This window comes from Humulus lupulus, chromosome 2 (genome assembly GCF_963169125.1).
Source record: "Humulus lupulus chromosome 2, drHumLupu1.1, whole genome shotgun sequence".
In the NCBI taxonomy this organism is placed as follows: Eukaryota; Viridiplantae; Streptophyta; class Magnoliopsida; order Rosales; family Cannabaceae; genus Humulus; species Humulus lupulus.
The window spans coordinates 292,031,435-292,040,409 of NC_084794.1; the positions used below are offsets into that span (position 1 = coordinate 292,031,435).

At 35.4% G+C, this 8,975-nt stretch overlaps 3 protein-coding genes across 6 annotated transcripts; 1 reads left to right on the plus strand and 2 right to left on the minus strand.

The window, feature by feature from the left end:
• LOC133819786 (protein disulfide isomerase pTAC5, chloroplastic) lies at positions 1-3,362 on the minus strand. 2 transcript variants are annotated; one of them, XM_062253123.1, is made up of 7 exons: positions 2,718-3,354; positions 2,392-2,487; positions 2,091-2,198; positions 1,421-1,667; positions 1,258-1,295; positions 1,064-1,165; positions 1-337 (listed from the first exon to the last, which is right to left on the minus strand). In XM_062253123.1, the coding sequence occupies exons 1-6, from the start codon at positions 3,279-3,281 to the stop codon at positions 1,064-1,066; spliced, it is 1,155 nt and encodes a 384-aa protein (XP_062109107.1). In that variant the 5' UTR covers positions 3,282-3,354; the 3' UTR covers positions 1-337. The 2 variants fall into 2 exon arrangements, with proteins under 2 accessions (XP_062109107.1, XP_062109108.1); XM_062253124.1 differs by lacking the exon at positions 2,091-2,198 and having other exon boundaries at positions 2,718-3,362.
• A 60-nt stretch (positions 3,363-3,422) lies between these two features.
• Positions 3,423-4,880, plus strand: LOC133819788 (B3 domain-containing protein Os04g0386900-like). Of its 2 annotated transcripts, none has more exons than XM_062253128.1 (3): positions 3,423-3,641; positions 3,754-3,927; positions 4,111-4,880. In XM_062253128.1, exons 2-3 carry the CDS (start codon positions 3,784-3,786, stop codon positions 4,417-4,419), a joined length of 453 nt encoding a protein of 150 aa, XP_062109112.1. In that variant the 5' UTR covers positions 3,423-3,641; positions 3,754-3,783; the 3' UTR covers positions 4,420-4,880. The 2 variants fall into 2 exon arrangements, with proteins under 2 accessions (XP_062109112.1, XP_062109111.1); XM_062253127.1 differs by having other exon boundaries at positions 3,759-3,927.
• On the minus strand, positions 4,712-8,975 carry LOC133819787 (uncharacterized). 2 transcript variants are annotated; one of them, XM_062253126.1, is made up of 11 exons: positions 8,817-8,975; positions 8,643-8,723; positions 8,005-8,100; positions 7,835-7,910; positions 7,656-7,751; positions 7,492-7,565; positions 7,283-7,390; positions 7,032-7,169; positions 5,869-5,974; positions 5,425-5,630; positions 4,712-5,209 (listed from the first exon to the last, which is right to left on the minus strand). In XM_062253126.1, the coding sequence occupies exons 1-11, from the start codon at positions 8,874-8,876 to the stop codon at positions 5,141-5,143; spliced, it is 1,110 nt and encodes a 369-aa protein (XP_062109110.1). In that variant the 5' UTR covers positions 8,877-8,975; the 3' UTR covers positions 4,712-5,140. The 2 variants fall into 2 exon arrangements, with proteins under 2 accessions (XP_062109110.1, XP_062109109.1); XM_062253125.1 differs by having other exon boundaries at positions 7,829-7,910.

Below are 8,975 nucleotides of genomic sequence, written 5' to 3' on the forward strand. Positions count from 1 at the left end.
TAAATTTAATAAAAATAATTAATAAATTCTATAAATAAAACTGAATAAATTTGTGGGAGATTGTATCTCATGTTTATAAATATACTATAAACTCTCACCTAGTAATATATAAATAATTAAAAATTACATCACAAATTTTAAGTGAACTAATCATTACATTTACTCTAAAATAAATATAAAACAATTGGCATTTTTATTTATTTAAAAAAAACGAACAGTGTAAAGCAGAAAACCAGCTTACTAGTACTAGAAGCGGAGGGAGTTACTGATTGGCATTGGCTAGGCTCTCACGTCAAAGATATATATTAGAGGGAAAAAAAAGGGCTGCACGGCATTTCTATCAAAAAAAAAAAAAAAAAAAAAAATCACTGGATGATCTTATTTCGTGTACAAAAAGAAGGTATACCATACAATCCTAATACTTACGTGTACTAAGTAAGAAGAAGTACAGTATGCAGTATGCACTCATAAGTAAACTAAAAAATTGAGAAATTAGTGAAAATTACTTTTTTTTTATAAGTGATTTTGAACCCTAGTTATTTTTCATAATTTTTTGTAAAATAATACCAATCTAAAATTTTAGTAATTGTTTAAATAACTATCTAAATTATAAAAAATCGTTTTCAAAATAATTATTAAAACTAAACTATAGTGCAATATTATGACGTTATTTTGACAAGGAACTCTAATAAATAACACCTAGATGATCTTATTTCGTGTACAAAAATAAAGTATACCATACAATCCTAATACTTACGTGTACCAAGTAAGAAGAATTATAGTATGCATTATACACTCATAAATAAAATAATAAATAGAGAAATTAGTAAAATTGATATTTTTTTTTAAGTGATACTGTGATCTGGTCTACTTTTAATATTTTTTTTGCAAAATAACATCTATGTGAAATTCTAGTAGTTATCTACAATTTTTTACCAATTCTCTCAAATTTTCGACTAAATGTCTAAATTATAAAAAAATATTTTAAAAATAATTATTAAAATTAGACTAGAAGGCAAAATAATGTCATTTTTGACAAGAGACCCTAATAAATAATACCTACCTATACCACTGTCTTTCCATCGCATACATCGCAAATTGTATACCCAAGCCCTTCACAGTATGGACATTTTGCATTCTCCTCACCACCCACCCATTCCAAGAACTGCATAGTCAAATCAAAACATTGGTATTTATATTTCTTGTTTATGAGCTTATCCACTACTTACTCGTGTGCTAAGTGAGAAAAATTCTCACCTGAGGTTCAACATTCGGCTCCCCTGTACCATCACATTCTGTAAACAAAGTAGAAGCTATTTCTAAGTTTTTTTCCCGTAACGCGTATATACTAATACTATAAGTTGATCAAGGTTTCAAATTAATTCTATAAAGACAAATGGGGAGCAAGAACTGAGTGTACCTAAACACAATAAACGACCCTCCCCACGGCAAGTGATACACTTGGTTGTGGCTTCATTGGTCTTGCTCTCACTGTCCTTTTTATTGATTCCAATGAGTCTAGAAGAATCTTCCCAACGGTTTTCTCCGAGAAGAAAAACTCGGTTCCGTGTTACCTCTGCTTTGTTAATGCCTTCTTCTTTCACTACTGTTTGCTGAATGTTTGAAACTTCTGTTACAGATGAAACTGGAGCTCCATTTTCACCTTCCTAGAAAGAAAGAAAAAACCCAGTTAGGAGTTTAATAGACCTCTATGACTATTACTCTAAAGTGGTGTTAAAGCAAGGCTTATATTAGTCATTAAGGCAACCCCAACAAGGGTGTATAAAACTAAAAACAAGGATCTAATTAGTCCATCTCTATCGACATCTAGGTTGGAAAGTCACGCAGAAACATTAATGTGCAGAACTGCAGAGTAGCTTGAATTGTGCTATGTGAAATTTTCTGTTGTGGTGTTTGTATTGGATACAGTTTTCTGATGGAGTGGATGTTCTATGTACCAGTTTTTGGGGTTTTGAAGCTTAGCGTCTTTGACAATGTTTTTTCAAGAAGCTTTAAGTGTATTCTAAAGTAATGCAATATTACTAAACTACATATTTGTACCGTTGGGAGACATTGTAATGGAAACAGACCTTTGGCTTCGCATTGATGCTTGACTCAGGACCCTGAATTATCTCCTCATAGAGTCTTTCAAGAAGCTCGGCAGTCATAATCCCATCTTCAGGAGCACCAAAAGTGGACTGTCACGCAAGAGCATGAACTCAATAATGGCCACTATATCTACATTGGACCAATTCTATGGCTTTTTTTTTTCATTCAAGAAAATCTACTCTATAGCTTCTTTTTTTCTCATCTTATTAATTACGATTAAATTAACTGCCATTACTTCAATGTGTTCATAAAAAGCCACATATAAAGAAACTTGCCACTTACTTGCCATGTCTTCACAGCTCGCTCAGTCCCAGTTGAAAAGCTTGAGAATTCAATGTCTTCCTCACCAGAGTAAAATCCTAAGTTTCCCAATGCTTCCTGTCATCGTTTCATGTTAAGAAAGAAAACCAAGTCAAATTCAAAATTCAATACACCTGAACTCGAATGTGTATATAATATATATATATATATATATATAAATGTCTTAGAATTGTTAAAGCTACATCTATACGCGAACAAGAAAAATTAGGCACAAATATATTTTTTCAAAATAATAAATAAATTAAACACTCGCCTTTCTAATTTGATTTCAGATTGCAAAAGCAGACCTGCATAGCTTGAACTTCTTCTCCTTCCGATCCCATCCTCAAAGTACTCCTCTTCTTCTCCTTCATCTTCTTACTCTCTTCCTCCACAACTCTAATTACTCGCTCCACCACCACCTCCTCCTTCTCCACGCTCTTATTCTCCTCCAACACCATCGGAGTCGCACTCGACCCCGTCTCCGCGATTCGATTCTTCTCCTTCAAAATCTGAAGCAGACCAGAGATGTTAGCGATAGTCTCAGACACCTCAGCCCCAGCCTGAACCGACTTCTGCTGCTCCAGAGCTTGAATCTGGAGCTCGAGCTCGGCGATACGGCGGAGGAGCGAGTCGCGCTCGCGAGCCCAGCGCTGCTCTTCTCGAAGCCACCGCTGTTCCTCGCGAATCCATCTCTGCTCTTCCCGGATCCAAAACGTCACTTGCCGATCAAATTGTGACGAATCGGAGGCGAAGCAGACTAAGGATTTCGAGGTGAGAGATCTCAATGAGGAAGGAAATGTGGAGGGAAAGAGATTTCGAGGCTTGATGTAAATTCTAGGGTTTAGAAAGATTGGGAGAGAGGAAGACATTGGAGTCTTCAGAAGATTGATATTTTTTTCTGCGTTTCAGTTTCAGATAAGCTGAATGGAGAAGAAGAAGAAGAAGAAAGATATTTATTCGGTTCGAAACTCAAACCACACGTTTGAGCATGTGGCGGGAACATTATCTAATGGGCCTGACGTGGCTTGGGCTCTACTTGGGCTTACTCGTTGGACTTGATGACTTTTGGGCTTTGTACTATGGCGCAACCTTCTTAATTAAAAACTATTAATAATTACGTAATAGTACTACTTGTAGTGGTAATCGGAAGAGGCATTCAGTCGGTCACCTTTCCCAACTCATACTTTTCTGCAACTTTTTTCAATCTCAAGCTAAGCTTCAAGTTTAGGGTAATCCAAAATCCCAATGCATCTACTTCTTTCTTTTTCTTTTTTTTATTAAAAGTAGTACGTACTAAATGGGTTTTATAAAAGAAAATAATAACAATTATGGAGTTTTAAGTGTAGGTGGGTTTGAGAAAAGGAGGAGCTGATGTCAAATACGAGCTCAAATCTCAGTACATCATGCAATGAAGAAGAGCAAGTATCACAAGACGACGAATTTTGGCCACTTTCAGGGAAACCCTTTTTCAGTGTCTTTATTGCAAAGACTCATGTCAAACCTACTTATCGTCTGGTACTTTTCTTGTATTGTGCGTAATGCCTTTTTTATGTATTTGGGTTTTTCTAATGAATAGTTTTTGTTATTAGAAAAACATGCAAGAAGATATATATACATATATATATATATATATGACAAATCAATTTGAAGGTCTATTATTGACTACATTGTTTGGTTTGGTAAATGTGATAAAAATAGGTACTTCCAACAAAAATTCATCCAGTACTACCTTCGCTGATCATCCCTGCGGTTCTCACATACAAGGGGAAGAAGTGGACTATGTTGTTCAATGGAACAAATGTGGTGATGAAGAGATTTGATAACTCTTGGCGAAACTTTGCAGAGGACAACAAGTTGAAGATTGGGGATGCTTGTGTCTTTGAACTCACTGAAAATAGCTCTCGAAATCTGGTTTTTAGAGTTCAAATTCTCAGAGGTGATATACCCTCTGAATTGCTTCCCAAGATCGTTGGTGAGTCTTTGGAGTCTCCCATTGTTATCGAGTAAAGTAGTGGTAGTATGTACCTTTTGGACTGATGTAGTTTAGATGTATGGGTTGTGACTCTCCCTGAAGCTGTGGACTACTGTGTATATGTGGTGTAGTTTTATAATGTAAAAAGCTTATGTTGATCTACTGCAACTTGTAGGAAATGCCCATGGAAAAAAAAAGTTTGTTTAAGCTAGAATTAACGTGTGTGAACTGAGTTTTTTGAGTTTAAAACTGAAGACAGTGGACAAGAATTCTTTTGCTTTTATTTATTATGAACAAGTTGTTATAAAACTTCACACCAGAAGGCAGTTGGAAAATACATAAATATATTATTGAAATCTAATAAACAAATACACATGATAAGAGAATCTCCTCATGGCCAAATGCACATAATTATTTTTATCTGCTTAAAACACAAATTCTTCCCCACCCAAGATGACCAGTCCAGTGCTTTACATCCAAAAAAAAAAAAAACAAAGTGGCTATCGAGAATCTCTCTAAAGAAAATTCCTCACTGAGCTGGTCATTAATGTCTGGATGAGAAAACTCAGATAACCTAAGAACTACCTGTGTTTAATACCACAGAATAGGTAGAGGTTTCAATATAAACAATGTAAATTGGACAAAGGCAGGCATGTGATGCATCTTCAGAAAACAAATTGTATAGAAGGTCCAATGGCAATCTGGTCTTCTTTTGACAGTTCAAGCACCCATTACTTAGATCTCCCTAGTGCTTGTTTAGTCAAGCTTGACATTAGAATACAAAAGGGTATCTCTTGTGAGCGGCATATTGAAAAGGAAGCATATCTGCAACAGATGCAAAGAGAAATTGTAAGCATTTATGTGGTTGAATCATTTGCCAATTATAGAAGCTATGCTAGCAAAAACGACAAAATAGGGCAGTTTTAGCCAATACTTCCAATCAGAGTTGGGTGCAAAATATGGATTGCGGGTTTTGTCTTGTTGACAATCCATTAAGCTATTGATTATGAGAATAGGGGTTTTTGTTGGTGTATTCTTACCCCTATGAGGGTTGAAACGAGAAGTATAATTCCTGTGGTCCAAGCAAGGATACCCCTAACCAACAACACTTCGAGAACCGTATCACGGGGTAATTTGTTTTCCTCCAACAAACGCCCAGATCGCTGAGGAGCAAAACTCACATCCAGCATCTTGCTTGACTCCATAGAAGCTTCGCCAGAGCAAAAGATGACTCCGACAATTTGACCTGCCATTCAGTTTAACAAAACATTTGGGATGATAAGGATGACAATAATTTCCACATAGGTAATTAGCAAAGATTTGCATTCACCGAATTTTAGCTTAGTGAAATATGTGATCTCTATTACGATGGGTTTCATATGCAATGCGTTTGTCTAAAATGCTTACTCTGTGATCTCAAACAACCAAAGGTGAAGCTAAATTTCCAGACCGTATATCAACATCACAAAATCAAGTTAACTAACCTTTGTATGCATCTTGCAGTTCATTGTATATCTTGGACAATGTAGAGAGTAGTAACTCCATTCCATGTTGAGCAGAACCCTCTGTTCTATATTGCTCTCGCAAAATCTGTTATTACATTTTTAAAGAAAAGAATATATAAGAACCAGATAAAGGATATATACAAGACTTGTATACAAATACAAATGCAAAATTGTTGATGTCAACCTAGGATGTTTCTCATCTTTTGTTGTACCACAGTGAAAAGAATTGCTCAGTTCCACTAATCTAAAAGTTTTCCAATGGTCCCATGAAAATTACATATAACCATTCCTCGTGTAAGATTTGACTTATTTACAAACCAGTCTAATACCACCAACCAAAGGTCAAGGAAAAACAATTGAGGAAAATTACTTCCTTGTAGACTTCCTAGACCTAATAAAAAAGCAACAGCATAAAATTTACATCCTTTGGAAATCTACTAGTTGATGGCCATGATCCTTGCAACACCATCCCTCCCAATACATGATCATAAACATAATGCTCATAGAGGAAAACCAAAAGCAAAACCAGATAATAAGAAAACTCCTGTTTGTGAAACTTAAACTCTTTGGTATCCATACCAAAGATTTCAATCCCAAAAAGTTTATTTAGTTGTACATCATGAATAGCTATAAGCATGCTTCCCAAGTCTTCCTATTCCTATCATCAAAACTTGCTAGTAAAATCTTAAGTGTAACTCTAGCCAACCATTAGAGGTTATAATGGAAGACCTCTCCCTCGTGATTTTTTTTTTCTTTTGGAAGCGAAACAATCAAGCTAAGAACAAAAAGATTCTTCCAATTTATCATTTCTGGGTCCAATGAAATTCATCGATATAGGAATAAGCCCTGTCAAATAGATATTTCTACACCCTTGATCGTGAAATATCAATTGCTAAACAAAAATAATATCATCTCTTTCATATAATTTCTTATAGATATCCACAGACATGTATTGACTTTACATTTCATTCAGATTCATCCCAATACCACCAATACCAAATACTGATTTCCAACTTTAGTCATTTCAACTTATTCAGCAAAACACCAGAATTTACACTAATTATGAACACCCAAAACAATTAAATAAGAAAATGAACAAGCAACCCCGCCCCCCCCCCCCCCCCCCAACAAAAAAAAATTACCTTAATGCCATCAAAGGAACCAGTCAACAACTCAGCTGGACTGCGTGTACCATGAGATAAGTCTTCATGCATATCCATTGCATTCCTTAAGTTACGGACAAGAGACAGAAGACTTGCAGTAAATTCCCTGTCTGCTTTCTGCCAAAATATTTAATACAAAACAGGTTATCTTCATATATATTGCTTAAATTCAATTAAGGGATAAGGAAAAAAATGTTATTTAGATATTAATCGTTAGTGAGGAGTATCACCTTTGACATATGAAGCTTCATATTAGCACCATTGGCCAAAGGAATGATCAGCTCTCCATTTAATGTTTCTGCAGTATCATAATCATAGACCCCACCCATCCACGATGCCTAAATAACATTTAGAAACCAGCATATTTGTCATGTACGTGCAAAGTGGAAATGAAATAGGACACACAGAGAGAACTGTATCACTATGAGGCATCACTCACAAAAGTGCTAATTTCTTTGTCGGTAAGATCAGCGAATGGTTCATCCAAAGAAACTACAGAAACTTCATCTTCAGCTGTGTCAAATAAAGAATTATAAAAATTCAAATACATTACCGAATGGATTCATACATACATACAAAATAATTAATAAAAAAAATAATTACCTGGAAGTTGAATTTCGGATTTCTCTGACCCAAAAGCAATCTTGCTACTAAGGATACTGCCAGAGATGGCATTATCTTTTGCCAATAGTTCAGAATCTGCATGCATAAAACATTCACTTCAATACTAATTCCCCAATGGTAAAAGAGATTAAATGTTCATTAAAGTTAAGTACATAGACCATCAACTCCTCTAACTTCCAGCATGAAAACAGCACGAGGCCTGTTGAATGGATTCGGCACAAGTATTTGATTCAACTGCCAAACAAATAAAAGACAATCTTATAAACCAAGTCTTACAATCTAGAAAACAAGAAGTAACTAGAAAATGTATTTCCTACAACAGTAAAACCTTAGTTGAGCTAGCCGCTGAAAGAGTGGAAGGTGGCGCAAATCCAAGCAAGACTGACACTGCAGCACCAGCTTCTGTGTCCAAAATCAAATCTGGCTGCAAAACAAAATGTTGGGAACTAAAAATTATATTGGAGTATCAAGCTGGAGAAAATCATTAAAACATTAAGAAAAGATAACTGTATAGAAGCAATGCCTCATTTACAATCGGTCATTGCTGAGTTTATGCAACTAGAGTAAAAAAAGAAAAACATACATATCAAAGAACAATCCAACAGTGAAAATAAGGGCATCAAAAAACCAATAAGTAGTATCAGTTCAGACTCTATGGAAGAGGTACTAATACTCATTCAAGAAAATTCAAACCTTCAAATGAATGAGCCAATAAGGTTCGAATCTACTTTTAAATCTGCTATATATGCCTTAATCTATGAACAAACCACATAAATATAAGTGCTAACAGTGAACATCGAACAAAATCTCCTAATAGAAGTAGAGTCGGTTCATAATTTCTGGATATACAAATGACGTACGCGATCAAGAAAAGCATAACTGCATATAAAATTTATCGAATTGAATCCTATATTTGACACTACACTATTTATAAATTGACGAAATGAAGCAATCGAAGAGAATTACCTTGGTGACATCGTCCGTTGCTTTGCGGAAAAACTGATTAGAAGAGCTATCAATGAAGAAAACAGATCCAGTAGTTTCGGCCTAAATCAAAATCCAAAACCAGAAATTATCAGATCGAGTACCTACTACATATTACAAAGCAGATGGTCAGTGAAACAGAGAGAAAATACAAACCCTAGATTGAGAACAGAGAATCGACAAGATGACTAGCAGGTAGAATCTGTGGAACTCCATCGTAGAGAGATGGATAGAAACAGAGAGAATGGGGCTTTTTTCTGATCTATGGCTCTGCTAGAATGACGAGGACGACGAGTTAGGGGCGAGTCGGAAATT